A 15,590-nucleotide genomic window follows, 5' to 3' on the forward strand; every position below is an offset into this window, starting at 1 on the left:
ACACGAATAAAATATATGTCAAGGGTATCCATTGGTGTACTTTGACCTTTTGTGTAGATATCTTCCGGGGCACAGGTCTACGCCCTTGGTGTGAAGTGAGCTCCACAACAACTAACTAATACTACGTCATCATGTGCATGCCCTTGCTTGTTTTTGGATATCAACTTTGAGGTGTCGAGGTACATGACATCGACAGGTATGACAGTTTAAGACTTGACTGTTCTGTGTTACTGTGAATACAGCCCGGAATTCAACTTTCAAACTATAGAATATTTCTATCGTCAGTATGAAATTACGACGTCGAAGATACCGTCAGTTAATATTCATCACACTGTCACTGGTCTCTGTGTCTCTATTCATCGTTGTACAAGACGAAGACGTGGTATATCGGAGAATGGCTGCTGCGATTGGGGATGGCGAAACTCTGATACACAGAGTAAAGGAAATCATAGCGGGAAGTTCAAATAGCATCGTACATCCAAGACCTTGTGAGAGAAGATACATACAGAAACGGGTGAACCACGTCATCGAGTCGTTTGATCCTAATGAAGCACTATTCATTAACAACAGTTATAATGCAGAGAGAAATGAGGCTTTCTTCTCCATATTGAAAGTTATGGAAGTAGATGACGAAGGTCTGGTTGTTATCGACAAGATATTAGAGAAGCTACCGAATGTTAAGAAACGAGACAGGTTTGGCAACAACTGTAAACGGTGTGTAGTGGTTGGTGGGTCAGGTGTACTTCGTGGTCAAAGGTTAGGCCCCGTCATAGATAGCTACGATATAGTTATACGAATGAACAATGCACCTGTAAGACACTTTTCACTAGATGTAGGCAGAAAGACATCCTTCCGATTTTTGTACCCCGAGTCTGCTTTCCATGACAACAGCGAATACAGCAGTGACTCTGACGTAGTCTTTGTTGTTTATAAACGAGCTGATTTGGACTGGCTATATACTATGTTGACAGACTCTAACCCGGCGGCGCTGGTAAAAGATAAGAGGTTTTGGCAGAAGGTTCCGTCGAAGTTTACCAAATCAAGGGATAAAATCAGGCTTCTTCATCCTCATATTTACACACTGACAAAACGAAAACACCTGAATGTTCCCATAAAGCCATCCATCGGTATGATCACCATCACATTTGCATTGCATTACTGTGATCATATTGATATTGCTGGGTTTGGCCACGATCCTAGTCTACCATTTCACTATTACTCTTTGAGAAAAATTGTCATGTCGTCGTCATTCCTGGCAGGCCATAACTGGACAGCCGAAGAGCAGCATTTAACAAAACTGATCAAAACCGGTTTGATTGAGAAAGACTTGACTGGTTACATAGGTAAGGAATCAACGAGATAGTGTTGATGCCTTGAATTACACTAGTAGTCTTGTGATTCCATCAAAAGCGACTGAGTCAACTTGGAACTTGTAGAGTAGTTCTAGAACAGCCAAGTTTCATTTTTATCTCATTTCATAAGGGGCCCCAGAAAAGTTATTTTCACCAGCCCTTCATCGTCCAACTCATCTAAAAATAGACTTGAAACTTCTAACATTGTTTCCCAGCATGCCTCACCTCACTATGCAGTTGGCTAATTCTTATATTAAACTATTTTACAGAGTTTGTGCCATGCAAGGTTGGTGAAATGACTGTCCATTTCATTTTTGAGTCCTTAAAGCATAAAGAAACGAAATAAAGATAAAATCCGCCTCGCCATGTCAAGGCTTTCCCAGTCAGTCCATAGTAGGGTCTATGGTCAGTCCAAAGTCTATTGATTCCCGTCGGAGTCACTGACCTAAGCAAACATAAAACCTGGGTTCATGGGATATCGTTCCCGACTGTTCTGGTCAGTCATTACTCCAGGACCCAGTTCCAGGAGCACCCCCCCCCCCATTCGCCAATTCATTATTATCTCAGTATTCAATACTGTAGTTAAGTGTTATATATATTTGTATCTGCTATTTTTGTTTTTGTTGTTTCTGTATTTTGTTTCGACTCTAAATAATGTATTTTTTACATTATGTCAGTCAAATGGAATATACTGTACTGTACTGTACTGTACTGTATTGTATTTTACTGCACTGCACTGTACTGTACTGTACTGTACTGTACTGTACTGTACTGTACTGTACTGCACTGCACTGCACTGCACTGCACTGCACTGCACTGTACTGTACTGTACTGTACTGTACTGTACTGTACTATTACGTGCCTTGTTGAAATTACATGATATCAACGTTAACTGGTATTGAACTCGTTCGCATAGCAATGTGAACCCTGGTGTAGACATTGCCTTGGAGTTTGAGTCTGTTCTACTTTCTAAAGACGTCATCGATTCATCACTCATTACATAATAAGAGTTTACAATCAGTGAATCTTTTTAATATCCAGTTTAAGTTTATTAAAGTACTGGACCAAACCTTTGCTCACAAATAAATCCAATGGTGCATGGACATTGTTAGTCTGTAAGGTACGCCGTGACGGGGCGCCCTCAACCATCGGCCAACCCCTAACACCGGTGAGGGCGAAACGTCACGACGTATCTTACAGTCTAGGACATTGTATAAGCAATCATTTTTATCAATATTTACATGTATGATGTGATTGTTTTCCCAGTAATAAAACTCAGTAAGCCTAAATACAATATCAATATAATAATAATGTAAAAGTAATCATAATAATCAAATACAAATACATAGGAAAAATGATACAATAAGATGAGACATACCATATCAAGTACATTAGACCGCTTCTTAAATTTAAGTACACATATGTTTCGTTAATCATCACGGATCGTCTTGAAGACTAAACACGCTGTGTCGACGTTCACATCTAGGGCATAATTCGAGAGCAATGTTATATGTATTTTTGATAAGCGAGTATTATTGTTCAAATTTAATGATAATGACTCGGTGTTTATGAAGAGTATTCACTGGCCTCAGAGCCTGCACTGTATGTACTAGTATATACAAAGTAGAGGAATCGAAATTTTTATCAGTCGTTTCTCAAGTATTCGTTTGGGTATTAGGATTAAGATCATATCTCAAGATTTGTTGATTTTGCAATTTGTTTCTCTCCAGTACGGGCATAGTATTTTGTGATGGATGTTTTGCTTTAGCCAGCATCTGAACGTTATTATTCGTTCTAGGGGGTAACGGTTTGTTCAATAAAGGTATGGCTTTTACATTTCCAGGTGTCGCTTTAACTGAAGTCCCCTTGTAACTCTGGTTCGTCGTAGTCTTACTGCGTTGTAGTTGTGGTTGCATTCCAGGAGAGGGTTTGTTAAGGTTAGTTTGTTGTCTAGCTAAAATGCTTGCTGGTATCGAGAATCCGTTTGCTTTTATTATTTCAGCGTATTTTCCAACTGATGCGCGGGGAAACCGTGGCCTTGCAGGGTTGGTGAAGTTGACATAATATAAACCATAGCGGGCGCTATACATGTCCATCCACTCGAAGCTGTCCATCAAAGTCCAAACTGTATACCCACGTACGTCAACACGATCAATTTTGTAAGCTGAATGAGATAGAAAATGAATATATATGACACATTATAATGGGGAACCTACTGGAAATATAATTTAAAGCCACAGTAGTTAATACAAATATGAAAGAGTTCTTCAAAGACTGTCCAAGAGGTCACAAATATGTTGTTTTGTTGATTTAGAATATTTAACTCGTCCTTTTGCGGTAAGGGAGCATTTAATAATTACAAGTTGGGGAGAGCCAGGAATGGGTGTCATGACGCTACTGACAACCGTGCAGTAAATCAGTTGTTAGTTGTGGTGTGGTGTGAGTCGAGTTGAGGAGTGGGTCTCACAGAAGAGAAGGGGGGAAAGTGTGGTAATATATTGGGGATAATGTGGTGGAGAGGGGATATTGACCTAGTTCCAGGTCCAGTTGGCAGTGCGTCCATCTAGTCTTTGGGAGTTCTGGCCTCAGCGCTGTCAAATAGAGCCAAACATGTGAATTAATTCATGCAGGGGCTTATCACAAATTGAGTATTGTGATAGTAATGGGAAACAATGTAATGGGAATGCTCCCTAATAGAAAGTTAGCAAGGTGATCCGCATATAAACGACTCACAGTAGAAATGAGGTCGAGACATAATACCATACCTTTAAGAACTTCATTAATATGTGCCCTGTGATACTGTATTCTCCCAATGTCCATTAATTTTAATTTCTCATCTCGATTCGTATCGTATTCTGCTACTCCATTAGCTGTGATGTATATAGCTGGATTATTGTATTGTTCTTTTATCCACTTCAGGGTTTCACGTATCCCCCAGGGAGCAATACCATTCTCTAATATTCCACCTTTAGGAAATCTCCAATCACGAAATATCTTCAAGTCCTGGTCTTCGGCGTATCCTGCTGGAAGTGGGATATGTTTTGGACCAGAATAATCAACATAAACCGACGAGAAGAAATCAACCCCGATAAAGTCGATTGCATCTTTTATCATCTTTTTCTCACTTTCGGTAAAAGCAGGAAGTCGCGATGACGTCAATTTTTGAGCTCGGCTTTTCCTTAAAACGGCCTCTTTCATGACAGGTGGGTAGTCGCCATCAACAAATAGGGGATGTGCAAACCAACCAAGCTGGAACTGTATGTACCTGTCAGCAGCATTTATGTCATCTTTCCATTGTGACGCAGCAAACCCCCAGTTTGCAAGTAACGTTATTCCAACTTGTCCGTGTTGTAAGTTTCTATATTTTATGTTGTACGTGTGCCAGGCTTTAGCGTGAGCTTTAATGATGTTATGCGCGACACGGTACACAGTTGTTCCTTGATGTTTAAATCCTGGTGCGTGAACCCCGGTATCGTGACCTTTCACCGCAAAATCAGAAGGTTCATCAAACGTTATCCATAACTTGACTTTACCTCCAAAAACGGCGAAACATATATCAGCATAATCGTTAAAGTACGTACTTATGTGATCATTGCTCCATCCTCCAAAATCGTCAAGAGTCTGTGGAAGATCCCAATGGTATAGCGCCACCATCGGTTGAATGTTTGCCTGCAATAACATGTTTATTAACCGTTGATAATAATCGATACCGGCTTGATTAACTTGTTCATTCGTACCATTGGGTAGAATTCGAGACCATGCGATAGAAAATTTATAGTGCTTAACGCCAAGTTTCTTTAACATCAAGATATCAAGTTTAACCTGATGGTAACTATCACAAGAAATGTCTGCATTGTTATTGCTACCAAAAATATGTTTTCGTTTATGCGTGAAAGTGTCCCAAATATGTCTCCCCTTTCCGCCTTGAAGCCAGCCACCTTCAACCTGATGAGCGGAGGTTGCAGCACCCCAAGAAAAATTGGCGGGGAAATGTCCGTATAGAATTCTGTCTCTTTGCGGGTTAGTGAACTGTTTGTATGTGTAACCGCCATAATATAACCCACTTGTAGTTTCAGCGGAAACCTCCAACAATGCGAAGAATGACAACAGATACCACGATGACGATATTTTGAATATTCCTGACATTCTGAAATAAAATGGAAAAGCGATATTATATACATGTACTATGGTTGTGGTGATGTTGGAGATTTAAGGCGCTGACAACAATAGTGTCGTCGGCGGCGGCGGCGGCAACGACAACACAAACGACGACGATGGGGATATCGCCATTTTCATTTAACACTTGCTGTCGAAATTGGTTGATAAGCAAATACATTTTTATCAATAAAATCCGCTCATCTATTTTGAATTTTGCCCTGGTTGGGAAGTCGGTGAATTATATGTGCTAAAAATCAAATTTGCATCAAAATGGAGAAGAAAGTGTTGTATCAGTATTTTTAGTTTACTCCTTTTAGACCCAATGTTTTCTACTTTGGATAGCGACATGGTAATTCGAAATTTAAATTAGCAAATATCAGAATGTACAAGAGGGTGTTCAAAGCTAAATACTCGGACATTATTGAGAATGTATTCTGTCAAGAATTTTCAAAAAGAAGGAATCGATTGAAAGTATATATCCAGACATCAAGTATCAAGGTAGGCAGTAGTGTTTTTTTATATTAGTTATTGATTAACGTTGATTTCACCCAATACCTTGTCGTATGAAATTGATAAATGATTTGTTTAGCTGGACAGTTATTTAGTTCTATAAAAGTCAGTTCAGAATAAAAACCACCCCAAAGAAGAACCAAGAGACAAAAATGAAGGAAAAAGAAGATCCACCTCCGATGTGACCTGACTGTTTAAACAGTAGTGTCTACACGTGGCGTGATATATGTATTTGTTTGATGGCGCTTCCGTTCTTTCCAAAGTACACACACATATGTGGTACGTAATCTGATATAAGTGATCTCCGATGCAATAACAGCACATCTTTTAATAAGGCAAATTAAGAGAAAATTACCTGTGAATCTTGATGGTAATCTCAACTGGCAGAAGATGATGTCTTCACTTCAATACATCTAAATTCTCGTTCATTTGTTCCCGCTAGAAGATTTTGTATGAGGAAACAGGTCTGAAACACCGAGGTCCTTTACGAACACATGTACACAGAATTAAACTACTCACTGTCCACTTTGTGACGTTAAAGCCGATGAAATATACGAACACCTTACCAATACCTTTTTAATCATTTCATATATGCAAACAGCTTTGTTGTGAATACATGTGTAGAACTGGTGACGTCACAGCAATAATGTGATAGCTCTCGAAAGACATTCTGTGCTGTGTGTCAAACAAAGTCAACACTAACTTCATTCCAAATAATTCTGTATTGTTATGTTTCATTTAGTACTTTAAAGACAAATAATGTAACAATGGGGAGAAAGGGTGCCGTCATAATATTGTTGCGTTTCCTAGGTAACAGTGAAATCATGGAAGCTCGTACATCGTAATTTGAAACGACAGTGGTGTTTTTAATCTTTTGAAAGAGAGCGTTACTTAGCTTTTATTTGTCTTTGCTATTTTTCTATCTAACAACAATTTATAGCCACTTTTCTGCCTGTTTTAACACGTCTACTGTTCATGAAATGTGAAGAAGAATAAACTATACAGAGAATTTTGGGGTTAAATATATCACTTTTTTGTTTTTTTTATGTACATACATTGCTATATTTGATAGATTCATAAGGATTTAATCCTGTCAACAGCTGGTGTACTTGTATTCATAGCAAACCATGGCATATGCAAATCCATTCGATAATCCGTTCGTGTTGATAAAAGAAGTTGTGAGAACATGTCAAAAATTGAAAACTCCAAACCCGTACCGTTTTTGTCAATTTAATTAACATCAAGTTGAATTTGAATATTTACCGCTGTGCTCTCATGATTTCATCGCTGCATGATAGGTATTTAGGGAGCGTTCAGTGTTTACGGCCGAGGGTTGACCAGTAAGTTTTAAAACAACAGTAACAGTCGACTTCAGAGTCCACAAGCGATGTATGTATGTATGTATGTATGTATGTATGTATGTATGTATGTATGTATGTATGTATGTATGTACGTACGTATGTATGTATGTATGTATGTATCTGCGTATATATGTACGTACGTATGTACGCACGCACGCACGCACGCACACACACACACACACACACTCTCTCTCTCTCTCTCTCCCTCTCTCTCTCTCTCTCTCTCTCTCTCTCTCTCTCTCTCTCTCTCTCTCTCTCTCTCTCTCTCTAAAAACACTGTAAAAAATATTCAACAGATAAAACTCGAAGTGTTGTCAGTTTCTTATTTAGAAGCTAAAACAAATTTCGCAAATTTACAAGGTTAACTCCAGAGGTTTGATGACCCCCGACCACTAAATTTAGGTCACACCCCTGTTGTTCGGTAATGTCACCTTTAGTTACTCTTAACTGCACGATTCCAAGTATTTTCCCCCGTTCAGTTCCTTCAAATTTTGAGTTCATCTCTCTCGAAATGAATTGAAAATGGTTCAAAATCAAATGGCGAATGCTTTTTGAAGAACACATACAGATCTAGAGTGACTATAATGAATCGTCCACAATATCTCAACTTAAGGTCATATTTAGCCAAATTTTTAGTGTAATAGTGGTATTAATGAAGTAACAACAGCTGGCCAGATTTCGATTGTTAATCACAAGCCACGTCATTTGATTAGAACAGGGTCACAATATGATGTCATATGACGTCATTTTGAGTAAAAATCAAATAATTTTTCATTCTTCATTACCATCGTTAGATATAAGCTTATCAGCAGACGACACCAAATCTACGGGAAAAATAAATTCAAAGTATTTTTCAAAGTACTTGAAAATTTTGTGTCCAGTCTTTGCTCTGGATATCCATTGTTTCGAACTATTTCTGCAAATATTTCTGTAGACGCTTTCTGTGTTCTTGGTCGGTTTGGATCATTGAAATCAACGTAGTAGAGACCAAATCTAGATTTGTACCCATCAGCCCATTCGAAGTTGTCCATTAAAGACCATGCAGTATATCCCCTGACGTCGACACCGTCTAGTTTATAGGCTGTTTGAAATAGAAAAGAGAATGAATATGAACAAAAATTATCTGCTTAGTACAGTGGACGAGTCGTTAGAAAGCCAATGCTGAACTTGTATCTACATACGTTGTCGCAGGTGACATTCACTCATATACATTTCGTACATAGCATGTTTGCACTCTGAAATTGGCAACAAACGTCTGCAGCAACTTAAATCGGAAGTGACGTTGCAACTGAAAGCGAGGCCCTTGGTTCAGATTGTCTGCGCCCTGCTGTAAAAATGTACTGCATGTAATTCACAAGCCATACAATAGTATTAGATCTCAAATACAAAGTATTTGACTGTTTCGTTAGCAGTATGCGAAGGGACTATGGATTTTTTAACACGTCAAATTATTTTACCCATTCTCGTAGTTTTCCTTCGAGACTGCGACTTGCAACGAAAACTGCGAACTGCGGCTTTGGCAACTCGCAGGTCGCAGTTTTGTCATTTATTAAGCTCATAATGAAATTTATTAGTGTTTATAAAACGTAAAGAACGGTTATGGTATACCTTTAAGGACTTCATTGATGTAAGATGTGTAATACTGTATTCGCCAAGTGTCGTTCAACTTCGGCATGTCCTCACTGAGTTCAGCGACGCCACTTTCTGTGACGTAAACAGGAATGGCGCCATACTCCGCTTTGACCCAGCTGAGCAATTTTCGTATACCCCAAGGCACTGGTCTCAACCACCCTACTCCGCATTTTGGCCAATTCTCATCGTGCCATCCTCGAAGATCTTGATCAGCTGATAATCCAGCTGGCATCAGCTCCGCTACTTGGTGAGCAACGTACTTTGTTGTATAGTGATTAACCCCTAGGAAATCTGCTGTTCCCCGGATGAGGTTGATTTCATCCTGGTTGAAACTCGGTAGTCTGGAAGACGTCAGTCCTTGGGCATGACTTTTTTCCATTACCTGTTTCTTCATCATTTCTGGGTAATCACCGTGAATTATAGGATGTGCGAACCAACCAAATTGAAACTGTAAGAATCGCTCAACAGCCATCTTATCGTCTTCACTGTCCGTTGCCGGTATCACCCAGTCGCAGTTTAAGGTGATACCGACTTGACCACCTTGGGTAGCTCTGTAGTTTTTATCATATGTGTGCCATGTCAGCGCATGTGCTTTGAGTATATTATGAGTCACTCTGTAAACGCTACTTCCTTGGTTTTTTAAACCTGGTGCTTTCATCCCCCCTTCGTAACCCCTAGCAACTACAGCAGGCTCGTTGAAAGTTATCCAAAGTTTGACTCTGTTACCTAACGTCATAAAACATATTTCTGCGTAACTATTGAAGTAGACAGCTACAAAATCATTTTCCCATCCCCCTATATCTTGAAGAGTTTGTGGCAGGTCCCAATGATATAATGTAACCATTGGTTGAATATTTGCAGCAAGCAAAGCATCCACTAGTCGTTCGTAATACTTCATCCCATTTTCGTTCACTTTCTTGGGAATGCCATCTGGAAAAATCCTCGTCCAGGAAATTGAAAACCGATAATGAGTCACGTTCAATTTTTTCAGAAGAGCAACATCTTCATCTATTTTATGATAACTATCACAAGCTATATCACCAGTGTGGCCCATGTAAATATGACCCGATTCATGAGTGAAGGCATCCCAAATACTTTCGCCTTTCCCATCCTCGTTCCAGGCCCCTTCTATTTGATAAGCCGCTGTTGCAGCCGCCCAGGTGAAGTTTTCAGGAAAATGGCCGTACAATAATCTATCCCTCTCGGGCTCTTGAAATTCTGTGTAGATATAACCACCGTAGTTCTCCCCCATTGCCTTTGTTACAATGGAATTAAGAGTACACACCATCACTATCACATGCATAAATTTACTGGAAAAAAAATACACAAAAATTCAATACATTTACTACTGTAGTAAATGAAATGATCAAAACATTATCAGAACATTCATTTGCGTATCATATGACCATTCATGAATATGCAAATTTATATAAATGAGAATTAAACCAGGGCATGGCATGACGATATGTACAAGCAAAAAACATGATCAACGAGCTGTGTTTCGATTTCATTAATAGAAAAGATTGTATTATATATGAACGTCTGGCACGTGGTTTCTGATTAATCATGTTCCAATGTCTAATGTCACTGATAACATTATGAAATGAATCCCCTGCATTTATGCAAAAATGTTCGTTTATACATGATAAAAACCTACCTGAAAAACATCGCCATTCGGAGTACCGCTAACAAGTCGCCTGAAGAGTTAAGAATGCATGCAAAGTGATTTTTGCGATAAACTATCGGCAATTAAGTGTTATGCTTGTTACATTTCCGCGTTAATTCTCAAATATATCAAGTTCTTCGCCTGTGATTCGAAATATTTTTTTTTATTCCGACATGTATTCACTTTGACAGCCCTTCAAGTCAAAGGTCAGCGTGTGACATGCGCAGTTAGCTTGAAATGGTGTTCGCAGACAAGCTGTTGGTCTTGTCTATATTTGTTCACAATAGTACTCTGGTTTAATCTACAGGTGATACCACTAATCCTTCACTGTAACATAGGCTATAATATACTAGCATGGCACAGACCGGGGACACGTGGAAGTTTGCCACGATTGTTAACGCTTGCGGACATTTTTGATAGGAAATAATTATGCATATAAAATATGCCGTGATTTTAGTCACAGTTAATCATGATCACTAACGAAAACAAACAATACACCATTTGGAAGATCGGGTTTGGTTAATTTATTTCATCAATAAAGACATCGTGTGTGTCTAATGTACAAGAATAACATGGTATTTCTACGGGAACAATATCCTGAAGAACCTTAATCTAGCTCTAGAAAGACCGCAACAACGTGCAACAACCAAATTAACAAAAGACAAAGTATTCCTGCCAATTAGGGAAGATTCTTTATATCAAATTTCACCTATTGAATTTCATTTAAATTTACACATCTTTTTAAAAATTTGATTTACTGCAAGTTTAATCATTTATTAGACTTAAGAGTATTTACGTACAGCTGTTCCCTAAACATAAAATGATAAATGAATGATAACGTCATGTCAGCAGGGGTCCATACTAAGAGTAATTGAGACAGAATTGTACATTTTCAATCGTAAAACTTTTACTTGAATTGAAACGTTCGGTTGTCATTATTCTCTACGTTGTCGATCGATTAGTAGATTCATTCGATGGTTTGGATCAGACATTAAAAATGTCTACTTTATTCTGGTAAATTTCCATTTTTTCACTATGGCAATACCAATGGATTTACTAAATTACTTGGTTGTCATAACGACAATATTTCTATTGTGACCATATGGTACATTAAAGGCAGAAGGAGTTTGGAATAGTATTACAGTGTTCTTTACTTCTGATTGCAATAAAACATTGGTAAATTTATAGTAAACAGTATTATTACTTTTATGACATATCGACAACATGGTCAACAAACCCATTGTGTGAGCAAAGGATTAACAAACGAACTCTGCCTTGATAACAATATTCATGACCTCCATAAAAACCTCTGCTAGTAACGCAATCAGATTTGAGGTCGAGAGCCTCGCTTTCAGATCAAAATCATATTTTCTTTTAGAGTTTCGGAAAACAGCTATTGATTAGTAAATCTTTATGTTTTTATTACTATATCGGCATATTGCAGGACTGGCGTGATTGTAACTCTTACATGGGTCTTTGTAGTCTTCGTGACGATGACTCTTACAAGGGTCTTTGAGTCTACGTCACGTGACATAACCAAAACGATCTACGTTATCCTGAATACAAAAGAAAAATTCGTATTGAAATCTGAAAGGATGTGCAATGGTAGTATTAATATGGAGTTCTCCATATCTCTTGCCATATTCCTTCTGAAATTGATAACTTCCAAAAGTTGCTTGACAAAACAAGGAAAGTACCGACAATGAAGACAAGTAAAGTATACACCAGATAACTAAGCTATATATTATCTAAGTCCTGGAGGTAGGACATCAAACGCTGGTCTAGGCGGTGGTGGAGGGAAACCACCAACGGCAAGTCCTGGTTTTATCGGGGGTACATATCGTAATTTTGACGCGGGGATTGGGAAGCCGTTGTTTTTTATTATATCTGCATATTTCTGGGCCGATGACTTGGCTGTGCGACTTCTGGCAGGATCTTTGAAGTCCACGTGGTATAGACCGAATCTTGTACTGTAACCATCGGCCCACTCAAAGTTGTCCATTAAACTCCATGCAGAATAGCCACGAACGTTGATGCCATCAAGTTTGTAAGCTGAAACGCAATTGAAAATGCAGAACTTATTCATCAATGTTGACATAGTTACATCAAGAACAGCATCAAATCAAAGGAGAAGAAAGAAAGAAAGAAAGAAAGAATGAAAGAAATTAATGGTGGTGGTGGTGGTGGTGGTGGTGGTGGCAATGCTGGCGGCGGCGGCGGCGGCGGTGGTGGTGGTGGTGGTGGTGGTGGTGGTGGTGATGGTGCAGGTGATGGTGGTGGTGCATGTGGTGGTAGTGGTGGTGGTGGTGGTGGTGGTGGTGGTTGTAGTAGTAGTAGTAAATATGAAATAGAGAATAGGGTTGATGTATATAAGGCTGAATTTATCGTGTGACGATGCAAACCCTTACCTTTTAACATTTCGTTGACATGAGATACAATATATTGAATTCTCCAGACGTCCTTCAATTTGGGTTCATCATCATCACTCAGCTTCTCTGCTACACCATTCTCAGTGATGTAAACAGCTGGATTCCCATATTCATTCTTTATCCAGTTCAACATTAAACGGAGACCCCAAGGTACACACTTTAACCAGCTGGCACCACTCTTAGGCCACTTGTCATCTTGCCATGCTCTGAGATCTTGATCCTCCTCGTACCCAGGTGGCCAGGGATCTGATCTCCAAGCTGAGACCAGCATTGTAGTATAGTAGTTTACTCCAAGAAAGTCAGCTGTACCTCGTATCAGCTCCTTCTCTGCTGCCGAGAATGCAGGTAGGCGAGATACCGACAGACCTTGCGCTATGCTTTTCTCCATAATTTGGTTCTTCATCACTTCTGGGTAGTCACCATTTACGAGGATAGGGTGAGCAAACCATCCAAATTCAAACTGGAGAAATCGTTCAGCAGCCATAATGTCCACGTGCCATTTGGTAGATGGCTGGGCCCAGCTAGACACCAATGTGATTCCAACTTGCCCTTTATGTTTTTCTCTGTATTTTCTGTTGTATGTGTGCCAAGCTTTCGCATGTGCTTTCAGAATGTTATGTGCTACCCTATAAACAGTTGAGCCCTGGTGCTTAAAGCCTGGGGCATGGATACCAAATTCATGCCCAGCCTTGGCAAAAATTGAAGGTTCGTTGAAGGTGATCCATTTTTTGACCCAATCACCAAATTCGATGTAGCAGAGTTCAGCATAATTGTTGAAATGCACGGCTAAAATATCATTACTCCAGCCACCTACATCTTGTAAACTTTGAGGTAGATCCCAATGAAATAAGGTAACTACCGGTTCGATATCGGCTTCCACGAGGGCGCTGATGAGTCGTCTGTAGTACACAATCCCAGCTTGATTAATTTTACTGAGCGTTCCTTCTGGTAGAATTCGGGACCAGGCGATAGAGAAGCGGTAGTGTTTCACGCCAAGCTCTTTCAACAAAGCGACGTCGTCACTGATTTTATGATAACTATTGCATGCAGTGTCACCATTTGACCCATCGAGGATATTATCACTTTCATGGGCGAAAGTGTCCCATATAGTTAGTCCTCTCCCATCCTCGTTCCAGGCACCTTCGATTTGATAGGCAGAAGTGGCTACACCCCAGGAGAAATTCGATGGAAACATGCCATGAATAAGTCTGTCCCTCACAGGGTTTTGAAATTGTTTATATACATACCCAGCATTACTCTGTGCTATCACAGTTTGTTGCAAACACAGAAAAAATAATAACGAGAAAATTAAGACAGCGAGGGAGCTCCGCCAAATTGGAATTGGTCGAATTTCCATTTTTTTCAACCTAGACAAATGAAAATAAGAATTATATAAGGTAATATTAGAGCTGTGATATATAATATTGGATCGAAGTGAAGTCTCTTGTTCTAGCTTTGATTGAGTGGTATTTTAAAAATGGCTGCCATGTGGCAATTTGTTTTAAACATCTGTTGTTGACAGTCCTCCGTAGTGAATGCAATGAAGACAATAAAAATAATTGCATTGTTAAACAATGAACCGTATTTTTGAAATAAAATACGATTTTAGTGCTTCTTCAAAACCAGTGATGCATACTTTACATAAATGTTTCTTTGGTATATATTATACATTGTCTTATATCACCTTACTTAGTATGAATTACAAAAAACGATGAGGAAACAAACGACAAATTTTAGATAATGTATAGAGAATATAGACTCTATGGAGATTCAATGACACTCGGTGTTACAGTTCCATTTTTGTACACTACTCGGACTCGTACAAGTCCAGTAAACGATCGACGAGCACACTTATTCTGTCCACGAAATACTATATCCACGCCACTAATTGGTCCTCACCATGACATAAAATTATCCCGCCAAATCTCTTAACTACACACATTAATTTGAAATGACATTTGCCCGATACATATTCACGTGGACTGAGCTACACCAAAAGCATTTAAATAAGAACGAAAAAATGCCGACAACGCTTACAAAATGAATGTTTTACCTTATTATTTTGTCCTGTCAGCTTTCGTGTCGATCAATTTTCATTTGACCCTCTATCTATCCCTTCTTTTGGGGTGCTCGAGATAAAACAAATCATACAGTGTATTTCTTCTCTAACAACGAAAATTGGGACCATAGGGGTCAATGGGGCTCCATCTAGTGCGACTGCGCATTCCAAATCACCAAAACTTATTTGCCAGCATGGCGTAGCTGTTGTGAACGTCACACTCGTCCACTAATTTATGGACGGCGATAATCGGTATACATAGAATATCAGATTTTCTGTGTCAGCTGTTCCATAGGCAACGTCACCCTTCCTTTGATGCGCTGTGTCAGATGTCATCTTTCCATTCTACCTCTGTCAGTCTCTGTCTTTCGTCGAATAATGGTGTCCTGTGGGGACTGTGAAGATTAAGTAACATGTGATTTG

The 15,590-nt window shown here is 39.2% G+C and overlaps 4 protein-coding genes across 4 annotated transcripts; 1 reads left to right on the forward strand and 3 right to left on the reverse strand.

Annotated features, from left to right (window-relative positions):
- The first annotated feature begins 205 nt into the window (after positions 1–205).
- LOC144437797 (type 2 lactosamine alpha-2,3-sialyltransferase-like) lies at positions 206–2,043 on the forward strand. The gene has a single exon (XM_078126821.1). The coding sequence runs from the start codon at positions 287–289 to the stop codon at positions 1,361–1,363; it is 1,077 nt and encodes a 358-aa protein (XP_077982947.1). The 5' UTR covers positions 206–286; the 3' UTR covers positions 1,364–2,043.
- A 390-nt stretch (positions 2,044–2,433) lies between these two features.
- Positions 2,434–6,503, reverse strand: LOC144437830 (cytosolic beta-glucosidase-like). The gene is made up of 3 exons (XM_078126858.1): positions 6,376–6,503; positions 4,118–5,499; positions 2,434–3,516 (listed from the first exon to the last, which is right to left on the reverse strand). Exons 2-3 carry the CDS (start codon positions 5,496–5,498, stop codon positions 3,008–3,010), a joined length of 1,890 nt encoding a protein of 629 aa, XP_077982984.1. The 5' UTR covers position 5,499; positions 6,376–6,503; the 3' UTR covers positions 2,434–3,007.
- Positions 6,504–7,734: 1,231 nt separating this feature from the next.
- LOC144438154 (cytosolic beta-glucosidase-like) lies at positions 7,735–10,847 on the reverse strand. The gene is made up of 3 exons (XM_078127185.1): positions 10,671–10,847; positions 8,990–10,323; positions 7,735–8,462 (listed from the first exon to the last, which is right to left on the reverse strand). Exons 1-3 carry the CDS (start codon positions 10,685–10,687, stop codon positions 8,206–8,208), a joined length of 1,608 nt encoding a protein of 535 aa, XP_077983311.1. The 5' UTR covers positions 10,688–10,847; the 3' UTR covers positions 7,735–8,205.
- Positions 10,848–11,443: 596 nt separating this feature from the next.
- LOC144437757 (cytosolic beta-glucosidase-like) lies at positions 11,444–15,269 on the reverse strand. Its single transcript, XM_078126773.1, has 3 exons — positions 15,162–15,269; positions 13,088–14,475; positions 11,444–12,731 (listed from the first exon to the last, which is right to left on the reverse strand). Exons 2-3 carry the CDS (start codon positions 14,463–14,465, stop codon positions 12,424–12,426), a joined length of 1,686 nt encoding a protein of 561 aa, XP_077982899.1. The 5' UTR covers positions 14,466–14,475; positions 15,162–15,269; the 3' UTR covers positions 11,444–12,423.
- Positions 15,270–15,590: the final 321 nt, after the last annotated feature.

Source organism: Glandiceps talaboti, chromosome 7 (assembly GCF_964340395.1).
Source record: "Glandiceps talaboti chromosome 7, keGlaTala1.1, whole genome shotgun sequence".
Taxonomy (NCBI): Eukaryota; Metazoa; Hemichordata; class Enteropneusta; family Spengelidae; genus Glandiceps; species Glandiceps talaboti.